The following is a 19,649-nucleotide window of genomic DNA, read 5'->3' as shown; positions in this document are numbered from 1 at the left end:
CAGTTTAAGTGGAAACATATTTGTCTGACCAGGGATTGGATAAAATAATCCCTTGCTCTGCTCCCTTGTGAAATCTGTTGGAGTCCATCTGACTTGGCCGGATGAAGTGATAGAGAGCCTTTGAGGGAGAGATGGAGCTGCAATCCCACATGTCCTCCCTGATTGGGATCAGTGTAGCCAGGTTGGCCAGAGCCAGATCTCTGCAGCTGAAGTAGTGTGTGTGTGTGTGTGTGTTCTCCTGTGTATGCACGTATGTTTGCCAAAAGAGGCTCTGTGATCTTTTATTTGGCAACGTGAAAAAACAAAAAGCAAAACAAAAAAACAACAACAACAAAAAAAAAACAAAAAACAATACGGCTTATTTTGGATGTTCCTCAACTAAACTAGGAAAGTTTTTTTTCTCTCTCTTTACTTTCAAGTCTTAACTGTTGTTTTTGTAAACGGCCTGGGAGAGGGAGCTTTCTGTGACACTGTCAGTGACGTCTTTGTCCAATTGAGTCAAGCAAGCAGTTATGTGCAGGATGAAAAGCAAAGTTCAGATGCAGTATATTGCTTCGGAAAAGTAAACGCACTCATCTGGAGACACTCCAGTCTCATGCCAGTCTCTCACCCTCTCTGCTCACCTTTCTTTCTTTCTGGAATGAATCCATCCATGTTTATTTATATCTGTCTGATTTATGATCACATTAATTGCTCCTTTTTAAGATGGATGTCAGAAAGATTTTTTTTTGCCAGTTATCTTTGTCACTTATAAACAAACACTGTGACAGTGCAGATTAAGAGAAGAGGATTGTTTCTCTTCACACTTGCATAACTACTTCAGGTATGACTGTACAGAGAGTGGAGTAAACAAAGACACTCTGTTAAGGACTTTCATTACTGCTTCTCTACAATTGATTATTTGACTTTTAGACCCAAAAGTCCTTTAAATAAATTAAATTTAAATTTAAATGCAGAACTTCAAACAGTGTACCAGCTCCTTAAAATCAGGGACTGCCCAACATCATCTTCAGCAGGCTGAGCAACAGTTTACAACTTGCATGATGTTTGCAAGCAGTTTCTCTGACAAATCAAACAGTCGGCCAATTTTCCAGAGCGAGACGTTGCACAGAGAGAGCGAGAAAGGGAGTGAAAAAGAGCAGGAAGAGAGAATGGAAAAGCAACGGCATATTTTATGACAGGCTTCTTGGTGAGTCTGCCAAGCTAAGTCGGAAAAGTGCCCATCGTGACAGGTTAACGGAAATGCGTGTGACTTTGTTGGCCTTCGGATACGAGTAGGCCACCAGCCTTCGACTTTTCTTCAGTTCTCTTTTTTTTCCTCTTTGATGTCGTTCTACATCTCTTATCTCTGTCTCTACTATGTAGCACTGACAGTATCTGTGCTTTTGAAAAGGACTCCATTGTGTTTATGTGTATGTTGTGTGTGTTTTAGCCTGGATTGACCTTTTCTGTCAGCCTGTTTGATTGAGGGCTGATTGAGGGATAGTTAACAAAAGGGGGTGCGAGGAGATTTGACGGTGGGTGGGGGTAAGTAGCCGGGATAAGTAGCTCACTTTGCATTGAAAACAAAAAACTGCTTTGCTGCTTTTTGAAAAGTCCACTCACTTTCCACTGACAGGAATGCATGCAGTGTGTTCCCAATTAGATTTCATTGCTACTATGAGCAGGGATAGTATTCATTATTTTTCTGTCTTCATCACCCCCACCCCTCCTCTGTAGTGTCTTGCCCCTCCCTGTCAGAAGATGGAATGTAGTTGTTTGTGCGTCAAGCCTGGAGCTTTGTCAGCAAAAAAACACATGTAAACATTGAGGTTCGGCGGCTTGATCTCTTTTTTGGCCACATTGCAGGAAAACATCAACACAGCCCCCCCCCCACCAAAAAAACAAAAACAAAAGTACTGATAGCCATACTGCTATGGAATGAAGTCATTTAAAGTTGGCATAATTTGAGCACGTGCCTCCACTGTTATGCTCAATCAATCCCATTTATCTCCTCCCCAAACCTTGACACACAATACCAGACTCTGACATTGTCCTTCTGAGTGTGTTTGAGTTCTTTTTATCTCTGTCTTCCCACAGGTGGCTCGTGGTTGTTCTCAGCCTACATTGATTGCCACATCTGGCTGTGTACCTCACTTTTGTAAACTTTACTTGTTTTCTTTCCCTTTTTCCGCTCCTCTGCCACAACACCCGGCACAAATTAAGATATTACTTTCCAAAACCATCACCGTCTCCTCGAAACTTCACCTGTTGGTTAAAGGGAATCCAGATAGGCACATACATGGTGATTAAAAGAGCCACAGTGATCCACACTGCATATTTAAACCAAAACCATGTACAGTAAGGCTTCCTGGAAATCCTCGTGGTTAGTGGAGGGAAGGAGCACATTTGGAACAGGGTCATATGGAGAACACATGTGGGCATAGGAAAACAGACTCCGTCAAGACAGGACACCCTTGGCTGCAGCTTTTGGTCTCAGTCTTTGGATTAGATCTGTAGAGCACATCCACCTCATGTGGACGTCTTCCTGAAACCAAAATAAACACTTTGTAGCTCATGAGTAACCAAGAGAAGATGTGTATTTTTAGACACATTTGGTACCCAAACATATTTGGTGAGGTGGAAGTGTGACTCCAACAATCCTTGCAACACACTGTGATAGAAGTTGTTAGGTGTGCATAAACACCATAGACGAAATGGACTCTAGGAAGACCAGCTGCTGCTACAATGCAAGTGTCTAATGGTGATCCTCTGTAAATAAAATAAGGACATCAATGCTTAGGGAATGCAGACAGAGCTCATCATCAGGCTGGTATGTATTTGTGGTAGAGGTGCCACATGAGCTCAAATCACCATGGTCTATGTTTTCCCTTTCAAAGTGTTAGGGAGTCTCTTTGGACTTGTGTCTATGTTATATTTGTGTGGCAGTGAAAACATGTTTGGCTGCTGTGATGATCAAACTCTGACCTGACACATTGTTTGTGTTACTGTGTGCCTAGAGGATATGGCTCCTTGGATGTGATCCCACTAATTTGGGTTACATCTGTGTATAACTGTCTGCATGTGTGGGTCTTTGTATATGGACATCTTAAGGGAATTAGAGGAGACAACGCATCTCCATCCTCCATGGCTCTTTTCTGTTGGCCATCCGGTTTCATTCCCTGTCTATCAGTGTTGTGTTGGCCATCTGTGTGCCATTGCTGGGTCACAGACAGGGCTGGATAGAATTCACTCGAGAGATGCTGTCCAAGTTTCCTCTCCCTACACTCAGATAATCTGTCTATTGAGCACTACATGGGTGGAGGAAGAAGTTAGACCAGGGAATAGGGTGGTGCGCGGTGGAATGTCACACTAATGAAAGGACGCCTTCTTCAAGCACGTTCAGATAAATGGAATTTCTAACAGCTAAACTCATGAACATAGACCATCATTTCAAAAGATGGACGTGCATGTTTTTTTTTTTACTTGAATTTATTAACTCTGCAGAGATTATTCTCTCTGTCAACACATTTTTATTTTTTTTTTTTTTTGAGAGCATGAATTGCACTGTTCGTATCTGGTGTGGCTTCTTTTTGCTAAGTGGGCCTGTGCAGAGAAGTTGAGGCTTCAGAGGAAGTCAGTCAGACAGCTGTTAAACAGAGCACCCCTCAGTGCTTTCCCTTCTTCTCCACCTCCAAGAGTGAAATAGAGCCTCTAAAAACAACCACGATGCCAACACGGTCATCAGCTCATCAAACCTGATTCCTTTTTATTCAATGTAAACCCATTGGAATTATTAAACATGTTAGGATTAGACATTTGTTCCACGTATGTGCCCTTTAGACACATGTGTGACTAATTTCAGCTCGATTGAAAAAGCATTGTCTTTATTTTCCACGTGCTTCACAGTTCATAAAGTGCACATACATGTGCCAATGTGTCTGCACCCTTATGATGCTTCTGTCATAAGACATTGTAAAGCCACTCATAAAGGCAGCCTGAAATGTGCATGTAAGACCCAGCCACAGGTTCTGACAGAGTTTAAGAGGGTGGAAGTTGTGAAGCAGGAGAAGTCAAGACACCTTTCTGGTATTAACTAAAGAGACCAACAATTCAATGCTTTGTCTGTAGTTAAGAGCCTCCTTTTGCCAGGAAAGACTTCAGCTCACAGAAGGAGCCTTTCAGCAATAGTCAGGTGCCAAGAAGGGGTGTGTGTGTGTGGTTGTGTGTGCGCATGTGCATGCATGATGGGGCTGAAAGGGGCAGATGTGTCAGGAGTTTAAGGTGGACGGGGGGAGGGAGTCAGCCTGAGGGTCAGCAAGTCATAAATACTGCAACACCCACCCAGCAGGTCAGCTGAGCCCCAGCCAAACTGTGGAATGAGAGCAGCTTTCATTTATTGAGGTGGCTCATACAAACATTTTGACAAAGTTGTTTGATTTGCGGGCTTTGTTTTGACATAAGGTCTACAGACAGAATCCAAAGCACATGCTGTCTGATGTCAGGAGAACAATGGTGGTATGCAGGATGTTAACAGAGAAGCAAGCCCACATGTGAAAACCCAGGAAAGAGATGTTGTGATGGGTCTCTGTGACTCAGATAAGACTGTCTCTGAGTCTCTGAATGGACACAGATAGCACACACATAGATACAGCACTTGCATACAAGCACAAACAGAAAATCAAAAATCACTTGAGACAGAGACAGCGACTGATAAGCAGCAAACAGACAGACATACAGTGGGCTTTTAGTCTGGATGCAGGTGTGACAGGATGCTTCTTAAACTCATTAGGGCATCAGTGTGACGTCTGCTGTGGGTGAGAGAGGAAAAAAAAGGGGGGGGGGGGGGGTTAGGGTTAGGGGGGGGGGGGAGTAGAAAACAAGCTTTAGCGAGGGGCCTTTCTTTATCCTGAGCCTGTGGAAACCTCTCGAGCTCTAACATTTTCACTGCTCCTCGTGTTCCGCAAAGATGTCTTGAAATGTCATCATCATCCTCTGCACAGGGGAGCATCAGGACACAATAACGTAATATTTTGCGTGTGTGTGCATGAGTGGGTGAATAAAAGCTATGAATACATCTGAGCGCGTGCATTTGCTTGTGAAACTCCAGTTAGAAAAAAGATTTCAAAAGAATTTTTGTCAAACCATTACTATGGTTTTACAAGGTGTAGCACCATACATTGTTAACTTAACAACTTTTCCAGCAGAGGAGTGGAGAGTGTTATTAATGTGGTTTAAAAGGTTTAACAAGATGATCGAGACCCGAGGGGACGAAAGTAGGTCTAATGTATCTACCTTGCGCAGTGCTGAGAAATGCAGACAGAGTGGAAAAGGAAGGGCAGGCGTGAGGGACAATGACAAGCACAGGGAGAAAAAAATATCACAGAGCAAGAAATGAACCTGCCTAGTGGTTGTTGGCTCTTGTGAACTTCAGTGCCGAAGGCCATAATTACCCCCCTGACCAACTCATGTTGGTAGGGAGAGAGTGGTGAGGTCAGCAGTTAGCTGGCTAGCTCAATGAGGTCAAGTGCTATTCATGCTTTGGCTCATACGTTTCTGCACGCAACTCTCAATCTAACACTTACCAGCTCGTTGTTTGGGCTATCTTTGTCACATGTGTGTGCATTTCTGCAAGCTGGTTTATGTGTCACCACAGTCTGAAAATCACATCAGAGTAAACCTTGCTTCCCCTGTTAGGTCCTGCCAGGTCTTCTCTGGCAGAGGGTCAGCCAGAGACTTCCTGCACAGGGCTGCTGTTACAGTCACACTCTTGGAAGCCTGAAGCTCAGAGACAACGGCTGGGGAAGGCATCATTATGCGCACACAGACACACACACACACACACACACACACACACAGAAGGGCCACAAATTAATGTGTCCAGTAATCTGTGGGTATCATATTGTCAGATGGTGGCTGATGGGCTGATAGGGACGAAAGAGGTCTTCTTCTTCGTTTTTTCCATTTCCTTCTTGAAACAACATTACTGTCTTCATGCTGAACTGTTTCTTGACACAAGGTCCCCCTGGCTCTTTCCTATCTTCATTACACCGTGTGTGCCTGTGTTATTTCTCCCAAGTGGCACAGGGTAAAATGTATCTAATTATCACCATACAGTTTTTGCAGTCGCTTCTGAGACTTCACAGGCTGATATTGGAGAATGGTAGCCGTCTCAGGGTAGGCAAACTGTGTGTGTGTGTGTGTGTGTGTTCCTGTTTCTTCCCAAAGCTTAAGGCTTTGGGCTGTCCAAACCCCAACTCTGAACACTTGGCTAGCAGTTGAATGAAATATCCCATGAACCTCTCCTGTCTGTCTAGCCATTTGTGGTTATGGGGTTTCCCAAGCGGGTAAAACAGGGGCTGTTTATCTTGGAATAGGGCAGGAAGAACAAGAAGTAAAAGTTGGGGCAAGAGTAAAAAAAAAAAAGAGGAATGGGCAGAACATAGAAATATTGTTAAGGGAAAGTGCGTCAGACACCTATAAAGGAAGAGGGCGGGGAAGGGTTGGTGTCGGGGCGGTGCCCTGTCAGGGGATTAACGGGCCCTGCACACATGCCCAGTTATCACCATCCCACCCGGACAGACCCTACAGTGGGAAAGGCAGAATGAAAACAGATTCGTCACTCAGTCTGCTGTTTGCACAGGAGCTGTGTAAGAATAGACCTCTCCCCCAATCTGTTGCACACAAACATTCCTCCAGTGCACTCACACACCCACAGCCTACTCCTTTTGAGGCTCTGTGTTGGGCAGTTGGGTCCCTCTGGGAAGGTTAGAGGGGTTTTAGTGTGTTTTAGTGTGTGTGGTCAGGATGTGGCTAGCACCTCTTACTAGTCATGATTTACCAACAATACCCACAGTGGTTAGAGCCTGACACTCAGCACATATTACAAGTCTGAGTCTGTCGACTGTACGATAATCTGGAAACTTTTCCATATGGTCCTGTTCCCTTATTTTGATCACGTTGTAACACAGTCTCACTCGGGAAGAGTGCGTCGTTCATGGCGATTTATCGGTTGTTTCTTGCCAAACTAGGTTTTATTAATTTCTGTAAAAAGGGTGTAATGGGTAATATACAATGTGGCCAGTCTAAAATGTACGTGTGTGTGTGTGCCAGGGATTAAGTTTCTGTGTTTTTTTTCTGTTAGGAAGGGCTTACAATCTGTCAGCTATTATTTAGTCATTGTGGCTTTGGTAAGCATTGTGGGAAAGTCAGTTGAAGTGAACTGACAGGGTCTTTTCTGATAGTCAGGAAGAAATCCATTAATACACCAAAAAGCTTCCTAAACAGTGAAAAGGCAAATGGTCTTTGGCTTTAACTTTGTACTTATTGAAATGCACTGTTTGTAAAAGTGCTCTGGTTTTATAGTTGGAAAAGAAATATAACGGGACGGGAGGAAGCAGAAATCAAGAAAAGCAGCAATCTCTCTCGAAGTGATATCTCTCCTTGTCTGTGATCCTTGTCTTTCTTTTTCCATCTGCTGCGTAGAGGAGAGGGCTTCAGTGGGTGGTCCTCAGAGAGCCATAGAGCAGTAGCCTCATTTGACCTGCAAAACACACAGATGCACTCATACAAATATAATATCACACATGCAAAGACACATTAAAAAAAAAAAAAAAAACAGACTGCAGGTGAAACCTGTCTGAAGAGACCTTAAAATGTGTTTTCAGTGACACACACAGTGAGTCCAGCTCGCCTGTCGCACGTGTAAAGGCAACAGCTGGGAACACATACGAAACAAACAGTTCATGTATGTGTCTATACACACGTACACTCACCTCCCACAACTTTTTGAGTTGCAAGGACAGAGGAATGTGTGAGCAGGTCCCCCCCCCTGCAGAGAGGAAAAAGGAAATACTCAACTGCAAGCGAGTGAGTTTAGTAAGAGAGTCGCTACATTGTCAGGGTGAAGGGTTTTATGCGTCACCTCTGTCTCTGGGCTGTCCCAAGCATCATCTGTAGTTTTAAGTGTCAATTCTTAACTTTATTTTTTCATTGTGTTTTGTTTATTTATTGTCTTCTTTCTAGCAAGTGTGCACTCAGGTTTGGACAGGGGCACATAAGCATTGTCATTGTTTCCACTGGAGAAGGAAAGAAGGGAATGTTTTTTGTTTTGTTTTTTTTCCCCTCTCTCTCTCTCTCTTTTTTTTTTTTTTTTAAACAAGTGTGAGCACACTAAAACAACACGGATGTTTGGAGGGAAGATCCTCCACTGGGAGCATGTGTGTAAAGTGTATGCCTATCTCATTTGTAACGCTTGTCAAAGGTTGTGTATGTCTGTGGGAGTTTAACCTAAAAATTAGGCTGTTTTCCCACATTGTTCCATTTAGAACACTTTTAAGACACTTTTAAGTGAAATATATTAAACTGTTTAGTAAAAAGAAAGGAAAGTGCTAATTTTGGAAAAAGAAACTGACACAAATCAAAAATGATCTTGTCATCTTGCGACCGCATTTGATGCTCATCCTGTGACACACTGAGGGACTCCAGATCCCCTAGTCCACGAATATTTTTGTAACGTAGGCAACTGTGTGAGAGTGTGTGTGTACTTGTACCAACGATGATGTGGACACAATGAGGCTTTGTCTAGCCTTTAGTTGCCCCATAGTGCTGACCACCACATGGTCATAGAGGAAGGTGGTATTATTGTGAGTGTATGACTTTGTGTGTTTAAGGGTTGCTCTGTGGGTGCAAACAGTTGGGGGTCATGACACGGCATAAATGCATTGGAGGATGGTCCTTTTCGCAGCCCTCTTTAGAGGTGTGGACACTCCCTCTGTGTTGAATGTGTGTGAGTGGTATTCACTGGGTGTGTGTGAGGGTCAGGGGTGGGCTGTAAAACCCCTCGGATGTCAGATGGGTCATACGGCCGGCTGAAAGAGGTGACTGGTCTGGTTAAAGGTAGTTTACTGCTTCCTGCTAAAGAGCGGGACATCTTGACACGCCCTTCGGGTCCCTAACACACCCAGGTCACAAACAAATAATATTTAGAGCCAGCGTCATCTAGAAATCTGGCACATGGCCGCATGATTTGTGCATTTGATGACAACTCAATGCTCGGTGCATACAATTATTGAATTCCATGCTAATTTGCATGTGTGGTCACAATACATTTACCAGCACGTTACCATGTGTGTCTGAGGTTGGGTGGTCCATTGATTTATACCCATGTTCCATCAGTAGAATTGATTTCCTGACTAGTTGTATGAGGCACTCTGTTAAAACCACCATGCAGCCCTTCCCAGTGTAGACAGCTCACCCTTCCTCGGTTTGGAGACAGTTGTTGTTAACATAGTTAACAATGACATTGACAGCAGCAGAGTTAGACATTTGCAAATGGACCTGCCCCACTCACTGCTGCAGACAAAGAGCTATGGACAAAGCTTTGCTTCATTCACTGTCCATTGCTGTAAAATGCTGGTAGGTTGTAATGCCTGTGATGTATAATCCATACTTGCTATTCATCTTATCCATGGCAAGCTATAATGGATGGAATGAGCTTGTCGGTGCTCTAAATGCTGATTCTATTCGTACAATTTATGTACGTACGTTAATGCAACGATGCTCTGCAAGTAGTTTTGTGTAGAAGAAAAGACTTTAAATTGTGTTATTGCTTTTAACTTAAGAGAAGATCTGCGCATTTCCTGTGCCAGTTGATGCAAAATAGGCCACTGTAGAGCATTCTTACTATATTTTGGTATGGGTGAACAACAGTCCGTGGCTTCCCAGAAAGTGGTTTTCCTTCCCCTTTCTTGAGCTTCTTTTCCACTCTGCTCTGACTCCAAAGATTTGGTTAGAGGCGAATAGAGAGAGGGAGAGCGAAAAAGAAGGAAGTAGGAAAGGAGTGATTGAAAGACTGAATGAACCTCCTGTCCTAATCATAATCCTTCCCCCATCCCCCCACCCTTGTTCAACCCCCCCCCCCCAATTTTGACTCACTGTGCTCTGTGCCATGATTTTGCTCTCTAGCCAACCCACTGTGGAATGTTAATCAGCAGAAAGCTGCTTTAGATTTACAAGGGGGAATTTGGATCCAGTTCTTTGAAACGTCAAACTCCTAAGTCCCTCTATCAAAACCGCTTGTTGGACTATGAGAATCATGCTGTAGCTGGAAAACAGTTGGGATGGATTCAGTGCCCTTAATTTGCATCCACTAGCTTTTGAGAGTTTGATACCTCTTACAGTGTGGATGACGCTCTGGTCTGAAAAGAGGAAGCATGGCAAGTGTGTTATGTTTAGGGTTGAGTTGAAGAACTACGGAGGAAGGATGGGGTCTGATTTTGGTTGCTAGAATTAGAAACTCATTCTAATAAATAATGATGAGTCACAAGACACTGTTTATGGATGCCGTTCCAACAGAGGGTGAAGTGAAAATGAAACAGTGCTACAGACACAGAAATGTTATTCTTTTATCTGTGAATTTGAAGGTGAACACAGTATTAGGCTTTATCAAAGAGCGGAGTCTAATAAGGTTACAAGGCTGAACTACATAATTTCAGAATGACAAAGTTTGGCATCTGACCACCGTACAAAGTTCTTCTGTATTTGGTGCTGTAAAACATCCTCTCAGCACACACTCAGGAAAAAGTCTGAGGTGTTTTTATGCGTCTTGTTCACGCAGAAAGGCGAGAGATCGGCACAGCCAAATGGAAAGTGAAGCTTTAACTTTGCTGGATTTTCCTCTCCTGACACAAATTTTCAAATTGGTCTTCAGAACACTTATTAACTGGCTTTAATATGTGTGTGTCTGTGTGTGTGTTACTGAAAATGGCAACAATCTAGAGTTCAGGCTCAGGCCTTTGCTCAATGAGTGTGTTGTCAGCCATCCAAACTGACTGGCTCTCTGTTTTCACTCCCTAGACAGTCCAACCAGAAAGAAAATGAGCTGATCACACAAACTGAATGGGCGCAATTAGTGCAAACACATGCTCACATAGATATGCATTTACACACACACACACACACTTTGTGCCTATTTGGCTAGTCCTCTATTCATGCTGTTATTTATCAGCGAGCCAAAGAGAGGGTAACTTGTTCTGAAAAGGGTTAACAGTCCCTGTTTAAAAAGGGTGAATACAACAGTTCTCTGTTCCAGCCAATAAGGTCAAGTCTTTGTTGTGGTTATAACAACGTGATGGGGTAGTTAACATTAATGAGACTTGTCCCCAAAATCAAAGCGCACGCACTGCCATCATTATATTTTGTGCTCCTGACTTTGTTTTTATTCGTGGAACACTTCTCATGCTGGCATTTTGGACGCTGACATCATCGCAATAGTAAAAGTGGATTCACTTATGAGAGGGAGAGTTTGAGGTTAGATGTTTATGTGGATGTGCGTAATATCCGCCGCCCTTGGGGGAGACAAAATCGCCACATATAGGATTGTATGTGGAGCCCCAGAACTGTTCAATAAGCCAGTGAAACCCATAAAGCTCATCTAGTAATGGAGCTATACTGTCCCTTTGCTGCACGCGATGTAAATTGGCGTCACATATGGAGATGGGGAATGTTGAATGAGACTAGATAGCCACAGGCACCGCAGTTGGCCCAGAATGTAAAATATAAAACTTGATTAGAGAGCGAAAGAGGGAGAGTAAAGGAAGCAAGAGGATAAGGGGGAGAGGGCTGAAGTCATATTTAGGATTAGGGTTAGCTGTGTAGAAAGGCTAATGGCAATATTTTTCAAGGCTGTAGGAAACCAAAGCCAGCCCTTTCAAATTGTACCACTCTTAATTTGTGTGTTTGTGTGCGTGTTTGTTTGGGGGTGATGGTAGGTATGGCACTGCAGACCACATTTACAGCTTCACTGTCACTTTTTGGCAATGGTACAACTCAATGTGGCCTATTTGGCCACCTCAGATTTACTTAAGACCGCTTTAAATCGTTTTAACGATCCTGCTGGATTTTCCATATGAACAGGGAGTAGTTGGCAGCTCATAGTTAATTTAATAGCTTTATATTTCTTAAGGTTTCCAGTTTGATATTTTAAAGTTTTAAATCTTTGAAAACTTCTCTCTTTAAGGAAGATTCGGCATACCCTGCGCAGAGATTCAGATGTAATCGTTGTGTCTTTGCATTCTGGGGTTCCTGGCAGACAGATCCAAAAATCTTACCCGAGGCAGGAAGTAGATTTCCAAACTTCACATCATAATTTTAACTCTCTGTCTTTTTTATTTTTATTTTACTTCCTATTTCCTTAACAAGTGAAACATAAAATGCTGCAGACCAGCAATAGGCAGATCAGGCACTCCCAGTTTCAAAAGATCGAAATTTACCGAATGTGGAAACTTTCCTCCCTTTCCATCTCAGTGTGGGTCTTTCACTGATTAACGATTTGTGTGTGGGTGTTCTCGGTGACTTAGGGAAGCCCCCTTCTACACAGCTGATTAGTTTACTTCCTCTTTTAGCCCCAGCTGAGCAGCACCCCTGACCTGTGACCCATTGCAGCCGGGGGTGTCAGTGGATGTCAACCAGACACCACTTCACTTGTCTATCATGGTCTGTGATTTATCAGCCTCTGACAGGCGAGTGAGATCAGGAGCTTTTTAAGCCTGTTAGACTGTTGAACAAAAATATTCAGGTGAATGGACACTTCAGTCCAGAATAAAGATTGAATTGGAGGCAGCTTTGGCTGATGAATGCTTTTCTGTCTGCTCACTAGTCCACATAGGTAGTTTCTGTTTTCAAAATATGTACTAACTTGTCGAATGAACGGTTGTTTTTAACCCAAATTCTAATAGACCACTTGAAGCTTTTAAATGCCCTTCTGTAGTCTTGAAATTTTGTTTTGACAAGAATCATGAGGAGGCTCCACCAAAGCAAGCAAGCATGTGGGTATTTTTTACCCTGTATGCTGAAGCTGTCCTCTTACCGTGGCCAAACAAAGCTAATATCTACAGTACGTTACTATGGCCATTTCAAAAGTCATGCTTGGTGCCTCAAACAAAAAAAAAAAAAAACCTCTTAAAACAGGGGCAAGAATGTAGGGTTTGTGGGAGAGGTTGGATGTGTGAAAAACAGGTGTTTTGGAGCCTTTTAAGGGTGGAAAACGAGATGCCAGACGTGTGAGTGAAGGATCACATCTGGACTATGGAGTCCACCGACACAAAATGAAGCCTGAGCATGTGCGTGTCTCTTGTGGTGTAAAAGACACTCTCTGAAAGACAGAAGAGATCAGGACACCGTGGGGGTGATACACACCCAGTAACTGCTCCGTCAAACAGAATACCATTGTGCGACTGTCCACCCTCTAGCCTCCACACAGGGACAAGCTTATAGCCTCCTGGCCCAGAATGAGAGCTCCTTTCCCGGGGAGCGGAAGTGGCTTTGAAGCACTCATTCCCCGACCCTCTGATCTATCCAAGCTGTAATGAATGAAGAGGCTGTTAAAGGAGGCGAGGCAGGTGTTCACATGTGTGTGTGCTTTTGCATACACACTTTCCTAAGTCTTTGAGCTTATCTATCGTCTTACTTGGAGCATAGAGTGGGAGCAAAGTCGATCATGATCTTCTGTCTTTCACACAGTCTCTATAGTAGACAAAACAAATGTGCACACAGACCAATTATGGTTCAAGAATGTGGTTGTGTCAGGGTCAGGCTGGTGGGAACAAAACGCTCTGAAAGATTACAGCACTATTGAGACAATTAAAGGGTACAAATCCCGCCTAGCCGAAAACTGTTGATTGTTACACGCTAGTACTTGGCCAGTGTTTTTATGGAGGGATATGTATCTGAAGAGAAGGAAACTGTTAAGGAATAATTAGCATTCATTCAACTCAATCCAAAGTAGATTGTTGTTGTACAGATTTGCTATGGTTTGAGGTTATTTTGTGGCTTGTAACTGAAGGTCAAACCCAGATAGTTGCCCTAGAGGAAGACATGAGGAGTAACTTTATGCTGCAAAGCCACATATTTTCTACCCTAATGCTACCCTAGTTTGCTTTTTAAGCATGCCTGCTTAAAAAGCAAACTTAGAGTTGAGTAGAGCTAGAAGCAGAATTTGTGAAATATCAAAGGAGAGAACAAGGAGAGAAAAAAAAAAATGAAGTAATTTAACTCAAAAGTTCCTTTTTGGCAGGCTCAAGATTGTTATAATTTCCTGACAACACAATAAACTTGGTTTGACAGCGTTGGTGTGATATGACTGGTAAAGAAACATAAGTGAGAGTGACAGCTGAGAAGTTTTCAGCATAAGAAAAAGATTTTTCTGACCTCGCTTCAGCAGTATGTCCGGCATCATTCTGAGTGATAGCTTGGCTGAGCGAGGCGGAGCTGTAACAGCTTTGAGAGATAGTTTGAATGGGCTGGGGACTGCCACAGGCTTCGTGGTAAGTTCAGCTGTGATTTGTAGCTGGGATTCCCACATGACATTTGCAGGGTCAACCTCAGAGATGAAGCCATAATAGCCACAAAAGAATGAATCCCTTGTGCCACTTGTCTTCCCTTGCCTCACCCTCCTCGCAGTCTCAGATATTCCTGTCTCCCTCCCCAGCCCCTCCTCTGCATGACTCTTTCGTCTTGCACCAGAGCTCTGCAACCCGCGGTCTTAGTTTCTACTCTCATCCCCTCCTCTGCAGCTTATCCTCTCTGACTCTCAGTGCCAGAGAAAAATGATGCATGCATTTTGCTGGAGCTGCTGCTGCTCGTGATATTCGCGGTGTTGGTGGGGACAGGCCCTGGTTGGCTTGCAGACCTACATCAGGCCCATATGACGCAGGCTGGGGTTCAGCGGTGAAGCAAGCCATGGGGTGGGACTGTGGGAACTACTGAGCGTGTGGTGGTGTGTGACTATTTGCCACAGCTTTGGAAGAGAGTAAAACAGAATCAATTGAAACTATATTAGCATTTCCAATGATCTGCGTCTGTTGAAGGATATGTAAAAACTGATTTAAAAAAAAAAAAAAAAAGACACTCAGATGACTGCCTGCTTGATGTGTGCTTTTGTGAAGAAGCCAAACAAAAAAAGTGACGTTCTTTGTGAATTGGTAATTACCTGCTGCTTAGTTTTCTTCAAAACAGTCTTATTTTAATCTAAGAAACAAAATAAGGGCGCTGTGCTTTAGAATTCGTTGAACAGTTTCAGACCAGTTCATTACACTGCTTTAATTTGTCTGCCATTAGGTTTCTATTTTGAACTTTAGCGGATTAGCATAGCATCACTGTGATGTTCCTGGGGAATCACACTACAGTGAGTCTAAACATTTATGTTCATTTGTACAACGTTGCTTAGGCACACTGTTGAACACATCCGTCGGGGAGTTCATTTCTGTCACGGGCTCTCACCCAAATTAATGAGACAGAATCTCTTGAAATGTTTCTTGCAGCTCAGAGGGCATGAGTCTCCCTGATATGATTTGGCATCAAGTCATTTCTGAACGAGCTATTCACATCACATTCAGCACCCACGTTTATTTGTGCTCGGGATAATTTTTAAGGGATAGTTAACAACCGTCATAATTCCAAAAATACCTGACACATCAAAGACGTGCCAGCATACTTTTTATGTTTGTGCCTGTGTGAGTGACTAGGGACATGCTGAAGCTTGTGCACAGATTGTTTGTCTGACGTGCATGCTCTTTGTAGCAGTTTCTCTATGCTGGTAACAGCCATTTCCATTGTGTTGCAGTGGGGAGTCAGCACATAGTATACAAGTCAGAGGGTGCAGCGAAAGTGCCAGAGACAGAGGGGGAAAGTAAAAGAGAGATGGAGTTACAGTTTGTGGGTAGTTTTCCATTCGTAACACAATCCTGCCTATACATTTTTCTTTATTCTGTCGATGCTTTTGAGGCACCTCGCCTGACTGAAGTGACTTTCCATTTCTCTACCTGGCTCTGTTTGTAAGAAGTCAACATGCCTGCAGCTCTCAGTGAAAAAATGGAGCTCTAATGGAGCAGTATTATTTCCTACTCACGTTGCCTGAATGATGTCCACATTCTGCCCATGCAATGCAAAACAGATATGTATCTTTCCATTATTGTGGTATGCTATGTGTAATGAGCCAATTAACATATGACAGCATGTTGGAAATATAGCTGTGTTCATGTCAAAGCATCCTGTTAGTGCAGCAGGGTGATCTCTTAGGTGGATGCTTTGCTGTCAGTTTTTAACCCAGCAATAGAAAATGAAAAATCCTGCAAGCCAGCTCCGAAGTTCACTCATGACAGAATGCACAATAAAAGTCTAATTTATATTCACTGATTGTTAGCAAACACTGCTTATGTCACAACTTCTGCTGCTTAGACAGCATTTCACCAAAACTCCCACCTCCAGCCGTGCAACCACGCAGATTCACTCATTTAAAATTTGCTTGCTCAGGAATATGGATAAGTGATAATTGTTACTCTGTCTCTGCTGAGCTTTGTTTATACTTGAAGAAAATTATATGGAAAAAAAAAAACCTCTCAATCCCAAAACATGACAAACTATTATACATTTCATATAGCAGGTGAAAATGAAATGCTTTACACAGTATGACAAAGCACTCAAAAATTTTTAATATGACAGAAACAGAAATGTACAACGTCTGTGATTTTCAACAAATGTCAAATCTTAAGGCTATTTACTGTAAATACATTTACTGGCTACCCAGTGGTTGTAAAATACCTTTGAAAAACCACTTGTATCATGGGAGGCTGTCAACAAGAGACTTTAGAGAACGATGATGGGAATCTTTTCCCAACATCCCTCACAGATTCCAGTGAGAGAAAAGCTTTTTCCAGAAGCACATGGGAATGTCATTGTAGGGATGGCAGCCCATCTTTTCCCTTTTGGGAGATCAGGGAGCGTTTGAGATGAGGATGCTTTTTTCCTCAGGCGTTGTAAGTAAATCATAAACCTGCACCCCTGAGCTCTCCTATTTCCATTTCTCTGTTCTATCCCACGTTCTGTCCCCCAACTCATTTCCTCTGACTTGGCATAAAACTCACCTCAGACGATGAAGCTAAAGTAAAGGTTCATGTTTAAGCAGCTGTGTTCACCCACATTGACTATCTGCTGCATTATTCCAGACTGAACTAATGAAGCGCCAGCAGAGACGTGCCAAAGCACAGAAAACAGCCTGAAGTGTTCTCATCTTCTCTTGTCAAACCTCATATACATTTTAGTTTGAAAACAGTACACACAAGAGGCACAGCAATGAAAGAACAGGATGACAGCTTCGCTTTATGTAATAATGATATTATCTTCTCGCCTGCATTTAGTCTCCGCTGTCGCGGAGGAGAAAAAGCTGGTGTTTGATTATATCATAATTTGTCTGATTTTCTGATTTCTTTTATTTATTTCTTTTTTGAATGGCAGTAGCTGATGCCCCCTAGATAGATTATTTTATTTCACTTTGACTCGTACTCAGAGACAATGTTTTGACTGGGCTGGGGTGATTGAATCTCCAGAGGGTCCATTTGAAGAGGAAATACCACACATGTCTTACACTAACCATAGTTACTCTAATTTGCACAACAGTATAATGGAAAATGAGATCTGTCTCATTGTGCTATTAACTCTTCAAAAGGACATTTTTAATACTAGTGTGGTTTTGGCAATCAAAGCTGTTTCACAGTCTATAATGGCTTATATACCTGCCTCTTCAGTAAATCCTGTAAGAATGCTATTAAAACGTTTTGCTATAAAGACATGTCTGATTTACAACCTTCAAACTCGGGTTTTGTTGATATTTAGTTTAAAACAGAAACCAGGTTCTCCCACTCAGAATCAGAGCTCAACGGTCATTACATCAATGTATTACAAAAGTCAGTGAAAGGCACAGTTTTCCACGAAGACCTAACATGTGGCAATTCCTCATTCTTTCAAACCCAGATTTGTTTGTTTCTTCATCTGTCAGCATACAAAGAAGTCGGAGTAGAATTGCTGGAATCCTCAGCTGTTGGTGGCCTTTGACCCCTTGAGGATTGAGGATATCTTAATATGAACCCCATACCAAACCTCTGAGTATTTCCATACATGGTTACATATTTACTATAGCCATCCGTATTTTATAGTTTATACTTATAGTATATAGTTTTTCCTGCAATGTATCTGCAGATGTAACATGGAAGCCTTGACATTCACATTGTATGTTGCACATGTTGTCTAATATCCATGATAATAAACCAAAATGTCTGCGATAACCATTCATTCCTAACTCTGTGGAATGAACTCTGTGCGGCCTCTTTCTGCGTCTGATGCAGTGTGCATTTGTTTTGTTTTTATTAGTCTGATGTCACTGTGCGCTCAGTTTATTTTCCTGAATGTGTTGAGAGCAAGGCTCATGTTCCCTCGTGTGTTTATTTACCCTCGGCGGTGTGGGTTACAATTTACCAGGATTAGAAATTCACTCTGTAAATACCACCTCGGCCAATTGTTTTGGGACTTCTCTGGCAGCAGCGTGAATGGATGTGTTGCTGAAGTTCGGGAGGTTTCTTTGTATGCCTCACAAACTTATCACATGAGCCATGAATTCCTTTCTCTCTCTATTTTTGTCTCTGTAGGTGTTTTGTCTCTCCCGGCCCATTTCAGTCCCTACACGGAGAACCAGCAGACGTCGGTGGACAGCAGGGAGGATGCCTATGCCCAGCTGGAGCTGAGGACGCTGGAACAGTCCCTGCTCGCTACCTGTGTGGGCAGCATCTCTGAGCTCAGTGAGTCTACACTGGATTTTTCATGTTGTATGCAAACCTATTAAATTCCTCCGAGCTCTTTTTAGGAATCATAAAGTAGTTACAAATCATCATTGTAAATACAGTCAGCCCTCCCACGAGAAAACAGGAAACCTTTCCACAGTCAAAAAGAATTATATAAAAAATTATTTCAGGCAACTTGGTGCCAAACAGAAATAATTGAATAATTTTTTTAAATCACTTTCTGTGAAATGTGTCCCCTCCCCTTGCACTTTATGATGAAAAGCGTCCCTTCTAAAAATAAGCAGGTAATATATTCTCCACACATGAAACTCTGAAGAATAATGTGATAATGTTGTGTTATAATTACATGTTGTAGGTTCTCTCCTTTTTTTCCAAGTAGTGTCCCTGAATTCAATACAAACACCTGTAAAAGTTGAGGTATTGTTCGAGTACAGCTGTATGTCCACCTCTTACAGCCCGCCTCTCCATTCACTTTTCCACTAGACAGTTACGTGCCATTAAAAAGAGTATAAGAACGTGGTAGGATAGCAGCAGTTGCAAATGTAGGAGGTCTAAGAATGAAGTCCAGTGGTAGCAGGTAAAGCAGGCTTTATATGTTTGTGGGTCAGGGGAAATGATAGAAAGACATGAAGGTGAGCTGTGAGGAGGTGGGATGGAGATTACTGTTGGTTGGAGCAGGGAAAGGTTTCCTTCTGTAAATGAGCTAACACTCCGCCACTTGTTCCTCCAGCACAAGGCCACGTTCATACACCAACCGCTGTTAGTAAGGCATTAAGAAAGTGTACACACGCTCTCCATCACAGACTCGCTCTTTCTCTCTCCTGCTCAGTGGTCTCTTTGTGCCACATCTCGGTGCTGGTGTGAAGCCGGGCTCGTCTGGGCAGAGCTGGCATCCTTCAGACTCATTTATGACTACAAACATACACACAGATGTGTGTACAGAGATATGCTTACACACAACAAATACAGAGAGGGCTTCGCCTTCTGATCTGGGCCCACCAGACCAGGCAGACACAGGACCATCTGTGGCTGCTCCAT

General features: G+C 42.8%; 1 protein-coding gene across 3 annotated transcripts in view; it reads left to right on the top strand.

Annotated features, from left to right (window-relative positions):
• The window catches only part of abtb2b (ankyrin repeat and BTB (POZ) domain containing 2b), a 40,056-nt gene that overhangs the window by 7,040 nt on the left and 13,367 nt on the right, over positions 1 to 19,649 (top strand). For all 3 annotated transcript variants that reach the window (XM_029522625.1, XM_029522626.1, XM_029522624.1), the window contains exon 2: positions 18,459 to 18,608. In XM_029522625.1, coding sequence (XP_029378485.1) covers positions 18,459 to 18,608 — 150 coding nt within the window. The remainder of the gene's footprint in view (positions 1 to 18,458; positions 18,609 to 19,649) is intronic.

This window comes from Echeneis naucrates, chromosome 16, assembly GCF_900963305.1.
Source record: "Echeneis naucrates chromosome 16, fEcheNa1.1, whole genome shotgun sequence".
Lineage (NCBI taxonomy): Eukaryota > Metazoa > Chordata > Actinopteri > Carangiformes > Echeneidae > Echeneis > Echeneis naucrates.
This window is presented reverse-complemented; position numbering and strand designations above follow the sequence as displayed.